This window comes from Epinephelus fuscoguttatus, linkage group LG4, assembly GCF_011397635.1.
Source record: "Epinephelus fuscoguttatus linkage group LG4, E.fuscoguttatus.final_Chr_v1".
Lineage (NCBI taxonomy): Eukaryota > Metazoa > Chordata > Actinopteri > Perciformes > Serranidae > Epinephelus > Epinephelus fuscoguttatus.
The window spans coordinates 30,958,128-30,973,861 of record NC_064755.1 but is presented as its reverse complement, the minus strand read 5'-3'; the positions used below and the strand labels follow the sequence as shown (position 1 = coordinate 30,973,861).

The following is a 15,734-nucleotide window of genomic DNA, read 5'->3' as shown; positions in this document are numbered from 1 at the left end:
TGTAACTGCCGCTTTCATAGCTCCATGATTGTTTGTCTGAATAGCTTTCCTCTTTTCATCCTCTCCACAGCGGTAGAAGACAGAAAACTCTTCATCGGAATGGTTTCAAAGAAATACGGCGAGAACGAGATCAGAATGATGTTCTCGTCTTTCGGGCAGATCGAAGAGTGCCGAATTCTCCGGGGACCAGATGGTCAGAGCAGAGGTAGGCGTGCTTTCAGCGCTGGCACAGTGTTCTTTGCCTCACAGCCGCCACCTTCAGCGTAGCCGAGTACATATTCTCATCAAGTATTTATGCAGGCCCCTCCCTGCTTCTCCCTTTCAGCCCCCTCCACCCCCAAAATCAAGTGCTATTCACCTCCAGTGGCACCCATTCCAGTCCCCATAGTCTATCCTCCCGTCACTGTTACACTCAGCCTCCACATCTTTCACAGCGAAGGGCCACTGCTCTCGCTGTCCGGCACAATGGCCCGTCGCCTTGGCAACCGCTGGCTGCTGGTGTTCGTGGGCTCAGCTGGCAGGCGGCTCGGCTCAGCTCAGCTCCTCCTTTACCGCCTCCTTCATCACACTCTACAAAGGCAGGAATTAGCTTGTCGTCGCATCTCCTACATAGCTCTCGACTGCATAAAGCCTTAGATAGCAGGCAGCACGAGGCTTTGCGATAAAACCTCACTGCAGAGACAGTTGGACATAAATTTCTCTTCCCCTTTTTTTAGTATATGTTCTTAATGTAAGCACAATTTGAAATGGGCCTTAAATACCCTTTGATGTTTGCAGATCTTGCACATTTTACCAAATCAAAGCCTTTCAGTGTGTATATATGTGTGCATTTTATGTGTTTATAATCACGTTGACTGTTTCACCATGACACCACATAGTCAAGCCTCTTTGGGTGGCAATTTAATCCGTCGATCACTGTGCTCATGTGACACGTGTTACTGTTTTCCTTGTTGTGTTCTTTCTCTGTGTGCTAACCAGTGAGGGTGGTTCTGTGTGCTTGGGAGTTGCCATTCTCTGTACTGTAATGTGTTTTTTGGGGTTCATAACGAGTTGTCCAAACCTTTTGTCTTGTTTTGTTTCTTCTTGTCCCTACCTCCCTCCCCCCCTCTCCTATTGTTCCCCCCCTACAGGCTGTGCGTTTGTCACATTTGCTACCAGGGCAATGGCACAGAATGCAATCAAAACCATGCATCACTCTCAGACTATGGAGGTACTGTACCCCTTAGCACCTATTTCTCATTTCCCCTCCCCCCCCCCCCTCCCCTCATACATTCTGCTGCCCCCTTGTGTTGGAAAGATGAACATGTCCAAGCAGATGGCGTCCATTCATCACAGAGCATGAGTCATTTCCAAAACCACTCTTGCTAATTACAGAATTACATTGTCGTCTGCAAAATAATTGAATAAAACGTGAAACATTACCTCGCATAGCCGCTGAATCCAGAGCTAACAGCACACAACTGTCATTTCCAATTTTGGGCTGAACTAAATGCATCTCATTTATTAATTCCTATCATATTTTGAAACCTAGCTATCACAATCATCCAAAATCAGTCTATAATTTGGACCACAGGGAAAAGAGCCCACACTATCAAATATAGGTTGACAAAGATTTTACCCAGATTGGAGCAGCTACCCTATCAGAGTTCGTCGAAAACTGGGTCCATGTCATCGTGTAGCCAATGGTATCTTTTTGGAAGTGGAGCAGCAGTAATTTGACAGCTAGCAGGTCAGAGGCTCCCCAGTGAAGCAGCAGACCAAGTCTAATTAGGAGCCCAACCAAACATAACACTCCTCCTCCCGGATTAAACGCAGGCTCCAGTGGTGCTTCCCCCTATATCATAACCTCCCCAGTTCTCAGCTGCCATGGGAGGTGCTGCTGGTGCAGAAGCCATTTTCCCTGTTCAGCCTGGTCCCTGTCCGGCTCTCAACTCTCAAAATACTTTAGCACCGCATGCCTCGTGTCCATGCGTCTGTTTGAACAGTGTGGGACTATCTGTTTGTGAGAGTGTATTGTAATGCATTTTTCTTGTTAATGTCTGCTGACATATCCTCATTTGAATGTCTGTTTTTTTTTAAGTGTTGTCTCCATCTGTCGTGTGCTTGTCTGTGGACTCGATTCAGCTCCTCAGAGTGCTAAAAAGATTCACTGTCTGCAGCATTGTCCTGTGCCCCTTTTGGAATGTGGCCTGGCTCAGCTATGCATGGCAGATGTCCTCTGTGTGTTAGCTTTGATATGAATGCAACAGGCATCAGAAAAACTGTCTTGAGGCATAGATGATAACCCCCTTTTCAAAGATTCCTTGCAACGACTGTGTCCTTGCATTGATGAATGAACTGTGGATTCTTCAGTGTGCTCCATAGTCGGTCTAATGTCTCTGACCTCTTCACTGCTTCAGGGCTGTTCCTCACCTTTGGTGGTGAAGTTTGCCGACACACAGAGAGATAAGGAGCAGCGGCGCCTGCAGCAGCAGCTAGTACAGCAGATCCAGCAGCTCAACAGCGCCTCCACCTGGGGGAACCTAGCTGGCCTGGGGAGCCTCACACCGCAGTACCTGGCAGTAAGTGTTGCTCAAACACGCTATCCTGCAGAGCTGCACAATTACTCATATTATCATATGGCACAGTTTTAATTTCAGTATGTATTATGGGTTTAGCCATGCGTTTATCGTGTGGGCCTCTTTAGTTACACAGTACAAGTGTAGAAATAAACTTCCTGACAATATGAAGGAATATATGTGAGGTAATACATTAGATGTGACGTCTATAATAGTAGATGGAGTATAGATAGAGTCAGATCGCAAAGAGGTGTCAATTTCTATTGTGGTGTATTGGTGGTTATATTGTGAGGTGTTAAGGTTCATGTTTGAACAGACCACACAGTCTCAACAAAAACTGAAAAAAGGCAGGATCTTTCTCAGGGATATGTTGTGTTAAATCATTTTCAAATGATCCTGTTTCGTTAACCTGCTGTTTGTTAAACATTGAGTGTGACTGTTCTGGATGGAAATGCAGCGGCCATTTTGTCTCCAATATAGACTGCCTCGTAGCCCTCAAACCTTTGCAAAAATCCTCATAAGGATATCATAAAGTTTAGCTCATCACATGGTAGATACATATAAACAGTGCAATGGTGTGGAATGCAAATGGATTAAAGGTTTAGGGCTCATACACATGCAGCGTTTTTTTGCATCCTCAAATCCATTGTTTTCCAATGTAGACACGTGCAGGCATACTCAAAAGTGAGAGCAATGCCGTGGCAGCACACAAGTGTTACCTTGTGCCTGTTTAACAGGACGCACCAACCTCACCCTTAGATAAACAAAGTTTAACTTTTGGAACACAGCATCGTGCACCACATGTCATGACACAAGGAACAACCAATCACAGATATACCAGATACAAATACAGAGATGTTGTTGATCATTTCAGTACAGGTATATAGTCTGTCCCACAGACAACATTTTAGACCTAGTACACCCTTAAAAAACATCACCTGGAAGATGATAAGCTTCAAACTTGGGATGGTAAGAAGGATATGATACAGTGCTGTTTATGGTTACTTAGCAACTTCAGGTGCAGCCTGCCTCGCGCCCCTGAAAGTTGGCACAGAGTAGCCACATGAACAGCACCCAGCACCCCCGACCTCGCATTTTCCAAGCACTTAGACGCAGCATTTGTCCCTGCCCTTAAACTGATTGTCTTCCGCTCAGAATAGGAATATCTTGTTTCAGTTTGTGTTCTGGCTGAAGGACACTGGCATGTGACTTGCATGTGCTCACTCTAATTCAGAGCCAATAAGCATGTGACTTGAACATGAACATAACATGAACAGCTGAGCTGTTTGTGTTTCTGGCTGGAAAACTAGAAGTAGTTACAGGCAAGAACGGATTAAAGTGACTGTGCTGGTACTTGATATATCCAAACACCACATACGTTTTGATTAAAGGGAAATGGAGAGCTGTTGTAGCATCAAAAGCATTTGGTGGTCATTTCTTAAGAAGAGAGTAGGGCTATACCTGACTGAAAATTACGTTAGTTAAATAGGAAGTGGCTGTTCAATATGTTGATTCGACTATACGTTCCCTTTTTTCCGTAAATAGCTAGAGACTTGGAACGGGGTCCAGTGGGATTTTCAGGGTAACAGCGATGTTCACGTAATATAGTGAAGAGCCAAGTAAAACCATAGAGCTAAAGTTAACTATGCTAACAATGAAATGAAAATGTGAAACAGCATTTTTTTGATGATACTAGATACAAAACAAAAGCCAGAGACTGTGCAGTATTAAGTTGCTGTGGGCTTTAAATTCACCAATACTAAGCAGGAGGCAAAGATACCATTATCTCTGAGCCTGAACGGGCAGAACCTCTCTTCCTCCAGGCAGCTGCCTCCATCTCACCTCAGCCTCACCCTGGGTCTGGGACAGCAGCTGCCTGTGGCAGAGAACAGCATGAAAGCAAAGAGTGCTCACTCTGCAGCTAAATCTGGGGGGCAAGAACAACTTGAAGAATCTTAAGTTGACTGAGGGGATGATTTGAACTTTCAGCTTTCAGAGCAGTCATACAAGACAGTGTCCATGTTAGTTTTTGTACAAACCTTGCTTTGCTACTGCACCTCAAACTAAGACCCCATTTACACGTAGTCACTTAATGAATACAATACAGCTTCAGGTGCATTAACACCTCTTCCTGGACTGGAGCAGAACTGACTGGGATTTGCACGTAGCCCGAGAAAACTAAGACGGAAGCGCTTTATACATTAAGTGGCTAAGTGTAAATGAAAGTCTCTCAAATCTTATCTGGAAATTATCAGGATATGAAACACTTGAAATATAAATGGGCCCTAACTCACCAATAAATTCTGCTTCTCAGTAAACACATAAGCAGATCAAAGCATCACATATTAAAAGATGAATGTATGAAAGCCGAGATTTTAACATCCAGTCTTTGTCCTCACATTTACTGTCTAATGGAAACATGTGAATAATCAACGTTATTCTGAAATTTAAGAAAACAAGCAGCTTTAATTACACTGATTGATTTTTCTTTTTCTTTTTTTTTTTTTTAATCAAGTCTTTCTTTCCTTCTCCACAGTTGCTCCAGCAGGCCACATCCACCAGTAACCAAGGCAGTTTCAACAATATGCAGAGGCTAGGAGGTGAGTTCACCCTCTCAGATGTCGAGACCACTGTTACTAAGTCATCCTCTGTAAAGCCGACACTTCTCGTGTCAGCAGCCTTGTGACTCACTGCCTGACGCCCACATGGTTTTAACTACCGAAAATCACATGACTCTTTCAGATCAGTGACACATTGATAATCAGTGCTGTTATTCCAGGCTTGTGCAGGCTGCTTAACGACAAACACGACACACATTACTGTGATTTGGTTGATTAAAAACCAATAGAGCAGTGAGGAAAGATGTGCCGTGTTAGAATCAAGAAACGGCAAACACCATCATTTTAATGGGGCCAGGTTTTTTTTTTTTTTTTTTACACTAAATACTAAAACCAGTACTGCATTTTCCCATTGGTATTAATAAAGTACTCGATGTAATACAGCCCTGAACCCAGTGTGAAACTACAATAAACGCTATGATTGGATTTGGCCAGAGTGACCAAATGTAATGATTTAAATATGGTTTTTAAAAAAAAGTGACTGAGAGAGGGAATATTTTCTAATAGGTGACACAACATTTATTTACTGATCAATTACTGATTCTGCTCATCAGTCAATTTTTTTAATCAGTTCCCTTTTTGACAACTGATCCATTTTTTGTGTGGAAAACGTTAGGCCTCCACAAGTTTAATGCATCAACGTAATTTTGTTACGTCTGGGTCTGTAGACGGTGAAATGAGAAAATATTTGTGCAGAGTTTGTTTTCATTAAGGTGTTCGTAGTCAAATAAAAAACCTGCTAAGCCTGCTTGTGTTGTGCTAATGTTACTTGAACATATATATATATTTACCCCCAGTAACAGACCAGCACTGTCTATCATCTGTCTTTGTGAAATGAAGCCACACTGTTTCCTCCACTCTGCTGTGACGACTCCTTGTTCCAAGTTTCCAGCAGTTTAGATGCATGAGCTTCATGTCATTATTTTTGCAATGTGCAATTGTCAGAAAACAGGCTGGCACCGATAATGGAAGACAGATTGGACAATTTTAAACCAGTTCTCAAGTGGGACTTGCTCTCAGTTCCCACTCTGATTCTCCGTGCTTACATTCTGGAGAAGTTTTTATCCTCCAAGACTTTTTAGAAAGGCGTATCTCAGTGAGAACTTGAGTATAACTTTGGACGTCTTTGATAATCACCTCTGTTTCTTTGCTCTCGCAGCAGGTGTGAACCCCCTTCAGCTGCAGAACTTGGCCACATTAGCTGCTGCTGCGGCTGCAGCCCAGAGTTCTGGCAGCCCGACCTCCACCAGCGCCCTGTCTGCAAACAGTGCAGCCCTGGGAGCCCTGGCCAGTCCAGGTAATTAAACATGAGCTGTAGTGTGTGTGTATGTACTGTATATACAGTGTAAAGCAAACACTGCGAGTCAGATCCTGTGATCATGGCTATTACAGTTCAGTTTTGTTTTGCTTGCTGAGTTTTGTTTACTAAATTCACCTGTGTCTGTTATCTTAAGTTTATATTTACACGTAACATTTAAATCTAAGTGTAAATATAAATCCTTCATCCACTGAGATGGACATACATTTCCACAGTTAGCCCCCAGGCTGCTCTGATAGTATCAGCAAACTGCTCTGCAAACCTCCCTCGTCTGCTATTTGCCTAACGGCCCTCAGCCATTCCTCATTTATTTTATGCGAGTTAATCAGCCACATATAAAATTTTATGAGAGCCCTCATTTCCCTTTAATCTGTGTAAATATACATTGGCTCCATCTGTCTGAGTTTAGCATATTGCTGCTGCGGTAATGACCTCTCCTCGTTAAGGGACAGATTTTTAACTGCCCCCCTCACTGCTGTGTCATCCTCTCATAACCATAACAGTTTGTGGCAAAGATGCCAGACGTTCAAAGTGATATGAGGTGTTTTGAACATGCGCTAGTCGCCCCTGTGGTAATCTAGATGTCCTTATTTTTGATTTGTGTCTTAAAACAGCTGGTTCTACAGCAGCGTCCAGCGCGGGTGCTGCCATGAACACCTTGGCATCTCTGGGCACCCTGCAGGGTCTCGCTGGGACCTCTGTGGGCCTCAACCTCAACGCTCTCACCAATAGCGTCAGTGGTAAGAATTTCCTTTTCTGAATAGCTGCATAAAAAATATAAGAAAGCTTGTAGGTAACAGTTGCACACTAGTACCAGGAGCAGAGCAAGACCTAAAGCATAGCTATATGTTTATTGGTGAGGCTGTAGTTTGCAGTTTTAAATGAGGTGTTTTTAATATTTTGCAGACTCAATTTAGACTTTACATCAGGGAAGAAGAATATTAGAAATGCATTTCAATTTAATCAAGTTCAGTGAGACATCACTAACTGCAACCTCAGCCTTGTTTTTCTGCCCCCTGGTGGCCAAACACATGTAATTCTTCAAAATAATTTTCTGAAAGTGGTAAATTGTTTGAGTTATGAGTGTACAACACGTGTGTCTCTGTTTCATAGGTATGGGGGGCATGAATGGAGGCCTGGGAGCCTCCATGGCCAACGGGTCAGCAGCCAGCTCCATGGACGCTCTGACCCAGGCCTACTCAGGGATGCAGCAGTACACAGCCTCCGCCCTGCCCTCCCTCTATGGCCAGTCTCTCCTACAGCAGAGCATGGCAGGCAGCCAGAAGGAGGGTGAGCGTGATCAGTTTTGGTTCTGTTTTTTAAATAAGATAAACTCACTGATTCTGTAATTGTGTCTGTGTGTGTTGTTGATATAAATTTGACTTGAGTATCTTATTTTCTCTCCAGGGCCAGAGGGCGCCAACCTGTTCATCTACCACCTGCCCCAGGAGTTCGGGGACCAGGATCTTCTGCAGATGTTTATGCCTTTTGGAAATGTGGTCTCTGCCAAAGTCTTCATTGACAAACAGACCAATCTGAGCAAGTGCTTTGGTAAGCGTGTTGACACCGCCGGTCTCTGAAGGCCTCTTTATTCTGATTGATATACCTGCTGAGTTGTGTTGTGGATATTAGGCTGTTATGGTGCCACCCTGCCTCCCATTGAAATAAAGCTGTACGCACTTTGTCGTCAATATAGTGAACCTGTGACATTAGTCCTTTCCCCTCATTTATCATACTCATTCTGTGGCATTGCCCTCCCATATTTGTGTCTTTTGTTTAATTGACTAAAGAATTAGGATTGCTGTTATTACTGTTCAAACTATAAATGTTTTTTCATGTATTTAATACAAAATGAGTGCAATATTGCAACTTAAAATTGTGTAGGTCATATGGACAGATTATATTACAGAGAACAACAGCTGGTACTCACATAGAGGAAGCTGTAACCAGCAAGAGATTGTTTTTTTTAACTTGATAGGTGATGTAACCAGCTTTTCAAAATAATCATCAGTATGTTTTTGTATTAGTTTTATTCACTACTGAGCCAGTATTGTGACTTTAGGCAGATGTAAGGCCTGTAATACAAAGCGGGATTTGAGGTTAGTGAGGTAACTTCAGGGTTAACTCTGGGTTTTCAGTACTACAAAGCTGGTTCACTTTTTACCAGGATTTATTAACTTGCTAACTTGCGCTGGACCGCTTTTCTGCTCCGGAGCGAGTTAACTTTTGAGTATCTGATCATAACCTGTCAACACCCAGACCACTGACGAAACAGATCACTTAAAAAAATTGTTTGGACATAGTCAAGAGTCCTGACATGTATTTTTCTAGGTCATTAGAATATATTTATCATTTCAGACTGATTCCTGCAGCTCAGAAAAACATGAGGCACCTGTGTGATGGAATTAAAATCGAAAGTGTCTTTCATTAGAAATATTATCCACACGCTGTTAATTGGCTCCTGTGATTATAAATGCAATGTTTCAGTCAGATAGACCTCTTCGATTGTTACATTTCCACTCTTAACCTTTGATGTAGAAACAGTCTGGCGTTTCTTTTAAGTGTTTTTATGTGGCGTAGATATATTCTGCATCATCCAATTTAAAAGCAAAAAATACTCACTGTATACATAAATCATATAATAATACCTCCACAAGTATTAAGCCTTGGCCTATTTTTAATATTTGGAAATGATTTCCAGTGTTCCTTCATGTTTATAGATTATAGACTATTGTTCAGATGGCACTCTGATGAATCTGAAACCCAGAGTTGACTGAGGTAGTTATTAACCAGCTTTATGACACTGGTTATTATCTAGATGACCAGTGCAGCCATATAACACAAAGATACCCTGGATATGTTGAACTTGTTTCATAGTACAGGCCGCTGTTGCGATAGCACCATGTAACACAATTTTTATTTATTTATTTATTTTTTTTGAGTTATTAAATAATATGTGCAGTATCTTTTTTTATACTCTTGGTTGTTTCTGGTCCCAGTCTTCAGTTTTCGCAGCAGTGGCTTTTGCTTTTTCCAAAGAAAATCCAATAACTCTGTCCTCTAGACCAAAAAACATCTGAGCAAAGTCTGTGATGTGTGCACCGTACCCTTGAAGTACAAGGCAAGGTCGCCTTAACTTCAGACCAGAGCTGTAGTTTAAAAACAGAGATTGTGACAGACAGTAGTAAGGTTGAAGCATTTTGTTAACAGTGAAGGGAGTGTGTTTAATCGCTCTCTAAATGTATGTGTAACACGTGTCCTCCGCCGTCTTTGTTCTCAGGGTTCGTCAGCTATGACAATCCTGTGTCTGCGCAAGCTGCCATCCAGGCCATGAATGGATTCCAGATCGGAATGAAGAGGCTGAAGGTTCAGCTGAAGCGCTCCAAGAACGACAGCAAACCCTACTGATCCTAGCCCCGGGGCCTTCCCCCCCTCCCCAGCTCTAATGCTAGCACTGCTAGGGTAAGTTCACCCTCCAGCCAAGGTCACCACAGCAGAGACTCAGTGGGGCAGGGGGAAAGGAGCCCACCACAGGAGGGAGACTCGCTCTATTCCTAAAAAAAAAACAAAAAACCATGGTTGCAATGATCTTTCCATATTTTACTGTATTTCATTCCTGCGGTTTTATCATGTACTTTGAGTCGGATTAAATATTTTAATGTATATGATTATTTATGACTATCACTGGAGTCAGTGTTTCGCTGGAGGTATTTTGTGTCACTGTAATTAGTGGAGAGCATCAGGTGTGTTTCCATGCCATTTCATTGCCTTGAGGTCAAGCTAGACAGGTTGACTAAGGATCAGTAGAAGGGCTGAAGCCAGGCCACGTAGACCCCGAGCCCAGAGCTTCAACCTGCGTTTGGCTTTTCACTTGTAGTCTTGTCTCGTCCGTTTGTCATTCTTAATGTGAAAATCTTTTGCACTCTTCGATCTTTGCTCCCCCTCCCCTGTCTTTCCTCCTCCTGTCCCCCACTCTTTCTCCGTCATTATCTAAGCCATGTTGAGCTAGGCTACCTCTCTCTTTTCTCTATTAACAACCTCTTCCAGTCATTCCATCCATCCTCCAAGTCTCCCACCAGGGGGGCTGGCTCTAGATGGATCTCTTTGGGTGCCAAGTATACAGTTTGTGCATGTTGGAGTCTCTGCCATATGTCCTGGTGGTGTCACTTCCTTAAATCTGTGTTTTTGTGTGTCGGGGGAGAGAGGGGGGGAAATGTTTACCGCACTGTCCTTACTGTATGTGGTGATTGGCATTGTTTTTGTTGTTTTTTTTGTGCCTCATGGCTAAACGATTCTTGTGCTGTGCCCCTAACTTTCTCTCCTCTTTGTCTTCTCTCTCTCTCTCTCTCTCTCTCTCTCTCTCTCTCCCTCTCTCTCTTCCTTTCGTGTTTTTGTTCCTTTTTTAGAACAAATCTCCATGCCTGTTTGCTCATCATTAGCCTAGCATGTCTTCATGATGTTGAAAGCCAAGCCAAACTCCTGGCCTCATCATCCCACCATTGTCTGTGATGTCTCTCTAAGCTCGCCTGACCAATACCTGGCCACCCACTGACCCTTGACCTTAGCTCAACCTGATTTTTCTGCATGTATATTCATTTTTGTTTTGTTTTTTTGTTCTGTATAGAAATGTGACAGGTGGGAGAGAGGTCAAGCAAATCAATGTGAAAACTTACCTGCGTTGAATTCATTTAAAAGACCTTTTTTTGTTATGCGAATGTTTTTTTTTCTTCTTTTGCGAATGTTTTAAAAACCTGTGGGATTTCTTATTTTTAATTTAGCTTTGATTTTTTTTTTTTTTTTTTTTAATATGTTTCTTTCTTTTTACCTCTCTCAGTAAAGTTCACTTGAAAGTTGAATACAGGGATTGGCACACAGCTGTGCTATTTGGTGCCATTAGCAATATGTTGGCTTCTTAAAAAAAAAAAAAAAGCTACAGACCACTTTCCAACACTTTTGAAAGTCTGACCAGTTAAACCCCTCTCAGTGCTCTGTAATGATCTCTACATTTTGCGGGCAGTGTGAAGATTTACACCAAGGCTATTTAAAACTATATTTTCTTTTCATTTACAAAACTATCCAGTGTATTTACCTTTTTTTGAACTATTGATGGCACAATAAAAAGGTACATTTGCTCTGTTTAGAGAAATGACTACCTACATGAGTCAACTTTTTTAGAACTGATTCACAAATAGACAATCTGTGGTTTAAATGCACACTTAGATTACCTATATTTTATACCATTGAATCTATAGAAGTTTAACTAACAGAACCCAGGCAAAACTTTGGGTTTTTTGTAGATTATGTTGTAATGTCATCTGTGTCGGGGGGGTCTTCAGTGTACTACATTTTTAAAGAGGACTAAAAATCAGTTTGATCAGTGTGACGGTTTGAGGGTCATTTCTAAGTAAATTTAAAAACACTTTAAGTCAAAAAAATTCCTCTGCGTTAATTGTAATTTCAACTTCTGCGGATAAAAACTTTTTTTCTCTTAAGTGTCACTGTATGTAGACTTTTTTTTCCTGTGTTAAAGAAAAAATTAGTGTTCAACTTCCACGGTACGTCATGTTGACTTTCTGTGAATTTATTTTCATTAATTAATTAATGGATGTTTCACTTTGGTTTAGTTTGGATGCCTCATATTGGTGAAAGATGGTGATTTACAATGTCTGTTAATCATACAGATGCCAGACAATGTCTTTTTGTTTTAATTTGTTAAAGTGCCCATGTGTCAAACTCAGTGTTTTTGAATTCACACATTATTTTCCTGTAATATTACCTAGTTTTCTTTACACACACACACACACATCCACACACGCACATACAAAACACTTTCTGTGATTGCAAATGTGGGAGCCCCTGAAGAAGAGATCACTTGGACACAACACACAACCCATGGGTCTCTGCACATTTTCTACACACACACACACACACACTTGCTTTTTTATTTTAGTTTTTTAGCTGATTGTTCTTTTAAGTGACTTCCAGTATCATCGTACACGATGCACAGCACATTACTAACGACTAAACCCACCACAAGTAGTGTTGGTTTACAAATACATTCCATTTTTTCAGCACAAAGTTTACACTTTTTTTTACTGGGGTGGTATTTTGTCTGTTGTACTACGACGTCATGGAGACAACCCTGGTAAAATAACAACCACTTCACCCCCAAAGAAGGGTTCCCTAAAGCTGCGTACCTGATGGCGCTGAAGAGTTGTCAACTCAGGGGCTTTTTTTGTGTGTGAAAACGAGACACTCACACAGGATTACGATACACAAAATGCACAATTATCACCATTTGACCTTTTCGGTTTGTTTGGATTTTTTTTTTCTTTTCTCAAAATACATAAATATTCCAAAAAAACCATATATATATATATATAAAAGAGGTACCAAATTTGAAACAGTGCTCGAGGAAAGTGTTGTTTTTGTAAGGAAACGTTAAGCACAATTGTGGGAGCTAATCACTTTTGCAGAATGTTGTGTGTGTGATTATAATCTCCAAATTTTCAAGGTACCACTGATTTCACTTTTTAATATGGGCATGTGCTTTTTACAGTGTGTTTTTTCTATCCAAATGCAATACAATATTCAAAGTGCCATATATACGTCTAGAAACTGCCTACACATCCTTATCAGGCCTTGGTTTAGAGATTGCTGCAGTTCGCCTTTTTTGTCTATTTATGCCAGTGTCATGAACGCTCTTGTCACCTGCTCATGTCCCTCCCCCTTTTTCTCCTCCCCCCACTCTGTGTGTTGAGTTATTGGTAAATGTGTATTGTGATGTACTCAATTTGAACAGTTGGTTAAAAAAGTTGTAGATAAACAATAAACTTCCCTATACGTTTGAAGGTTAAACCTCTTTCTTAGTAAGTGTGAACACGTGTACTGTAACACTTTGCGATACAAACGATTGGTGAGCAGATGTGTCGGTGGGGAAAAAACTAAAACTCAAGTACACAGACGACTTGGATGCCATGTTAGATCTTTAAATGCTAAAGCTGTGTGTCAAACACTGAAATGCAGATCTGTGGTTGGTTTGCAGTGTATGGTGAAGTGTTACTGTGAATGAATTTTTTTAAAAAAAAGCACAATGTACAGTCCACAGCGGTCCGAAACAGGAACTTGACTCACTTCAGGGGCTTCCATCACAAATCCCGTTCGAGCTCTAACAATCACTTTCTTTGTTCTGTTGTTTTCATATTCTGAAGTGCTATTTTTTGACAAGTGTGGTAGCTTTGCATCTCTATAGATATTGTCTTGATCCAAAAGAAAAGAAGGAAAAAAAAAATCTTTTCCTGTGTTATTTTCTTGTCTGATAATCGGTAGGACTTTGTTCATGTTCCACCAATAATTTAATAGATGTTTTATCTTGTCTTGATGAAAGCCAAAGTGGGTGCATCTTGATGTGATCTGTATTATACATACAGTAGTTTTTTCTTTCTGTTCAGTCAATATCAATTTTTTGAAACTGGGTGGGATTTGAAAAAGAGAAAAAAAAGACATACACAGGCTTTCCAATTTCTACAACTGGTTGTTCATATGTATTTTGTACCAGTGAAGCTTTTTATATTGGAAATTAAAGAAAAAAAATCTATATTGGAAAAAAATTGTCTGGCCTCTCAATGTGGCCTCGCCTTGACCAGGTCTTGAGTTTGGCCTCTTGGTGGTGTCAAGCAATTTTTTTTGTTTGTTTTTTGTCTCTAAAAGATGCCTGATTTTGATTTTACTTGGATCTCTACGTGTTCCTCACTTCGTTAATTTCAGTTTCGGGGGGGGGTTGGGATCCTCTAAATCGTGGTAAGTTTCATGTTAGTATTTGTGCTGTCCACATAGTTTAATGGTCATCAAGGATTTCGACAACTTCTGTGGATAATTGTCTTAGTTGAAGAGTTAACTATCTGTTTAGTTTGAGCCTTGCTTTTTACCTGTGTAGAGTTTTCTGTTTTTTCCCATAGCGGAGTGTGTAGCCGAAAGACTCTGTGTTCTTTTTTGGTCAATGTTTGTTCATGTGTGGTGTGTTTCTTTGCCTCTGTCTCCAAATTAAACCATTTCCCCTAATATGGACTGTGTGTCTTTGTGTGTTTGTGCTCGTCCAGTGTTGTAAAGGCATTTTACAAACCACCCCTCCCTCCCCCCGTGTGTCATGTCTCGCTAACTTGTTTCTCTTCGTTGTGCTTCTCTTTGCTTATTTCTGAGCAGTGACAGATGAAAGCAGGTTTATCTGAGTCCTAATGTGAACCTTCAGGTGTCTGATGGGTGTTACAGATTATTATTTTGGGCTTTAATTATAAGACGACATTCTACAGCTAATTTGGGTCTGGTGTATGTCTGTGGAGCTGCACCCTGAGGTGATTCCACAAATGAAGGAATATTTGTGTGAAAATTAAAACCTGCCGATATAAAGCTGAATTAATAATTAACACTTTGAGTTTAGACTGACTTCTAGGGTCGAAACAAGCAACAGAGGATTCAGCTTTTACAGGGTGTCTGCAGGGCCCTGCTGTTACAAACATGCAATTATCCAGATTTGGAAATTCCATGTTTGGTATCCAGGATCACCTTATCGGTCTTATTTTTGTGCTGGTTTTTCAAAGCAACATTGGATCGGATCACCGTGATCCAGATGCAGACCTTGTGCAATTACCAAATCTAATAAACCAGTGCTTTAAATGGGGCATATCATAATGTAGGCTGCCAGCTAAAAACTGGTAAGAGGCAGAAAACAAGATATTGTTAGAAACTACTTTTGACTGTGTCTTTGTAATTAACAAGGTGATAAAGTTAAAACGAATGCTTTGACATTCCACCCAACCGTTTGGTAGAGCACATTTAGAGTCACTGTCTTAATGAAAAATGTGTTGAGTTTAACTCAACCTGATTGGGCTATCTCTACCATTGGGTTAAGGCATGTTATGTTAAAAAATACCCACTAGATGTCGCTGTGTCCGTAAATAGTTTGCCTCTGCAGCTCACCTCCAGCAGGAAGTTGGTAACAAAGTCACCTTCAGACATGAGGGCTCAGTGTGGTGGGATTTTCAAAGGTAGGCATGTTTGTTTGACATATTTTAGCTTACTGAACAGATTCATGTAACTTTATACAAAAATAAAAGTCCAATAAGGGTCAAACAACATTTTTGAAACAGTCAACCAAATGGTTAGTTTGTCCTCTTATAGTAAAGGTAATGAAGCTAAGCTAATGCCATTAAAAAAATATCTTCTGATCATTTGTTGTCGTTA

General features: G+C 41.1%; 1 protein-coding gene across 4 annotated transcripts in view; it reads left to right on the top strand.

Moving 5' to 3' along the window:
• Positions 1–14,555, top strand: part of LOC125887744 (CUGBP Elav-like family member 2) — a 33,714-nt gene extending 19,159 nt beyond the window's left edge. For 2 of the 4 annotated variants that reach the window (XR_007449199.1, XR_007449201.1), the window contains exons 5-14: positions 71–205; positions 1,131–1,210; positions 2,400–2,561; positions 5,095–5,158; positions 6,336–6,473; positions 7,109–7,234; positions 7,608–7,784; positions 7,902–8,045; positions 9,775–9,956; positions 10,901–14,555. Coding sequence is in view for 1 of the 4 variants with exons in the window: in XM_049574787.1 (XP_049430744.1) it covers positions 71–205; positions 1,131–1,210; positions 2,400–2,561; positions 5,095–5,158; positions 6,336–6,473; positions 7,109–7,234; positions 7,608–7,784; positions 7,902–8,045; positions 9,775–9,902 (1,154 nt within the window). In the remaining 3 variants the exon portion in view is untranslated. Of the gene's footprint in view, positions 1–70; positions 206–1,130; positions 1,211–2,399; positions 2,562–5,094; positions 5,159–6,335; positions 6,474–7,108; positions 7,235–7,607; positions 7,785–7,901; positions 8,046–9,774 lie in introns of all 4 variants that reach the window. The other 2 variants (XR_007449200.1, XM_049574787.1) reach the window with 2 other exon arrangements.
• Positions 14,556–15,734: the final 1,179 nt, after the last annotated feature.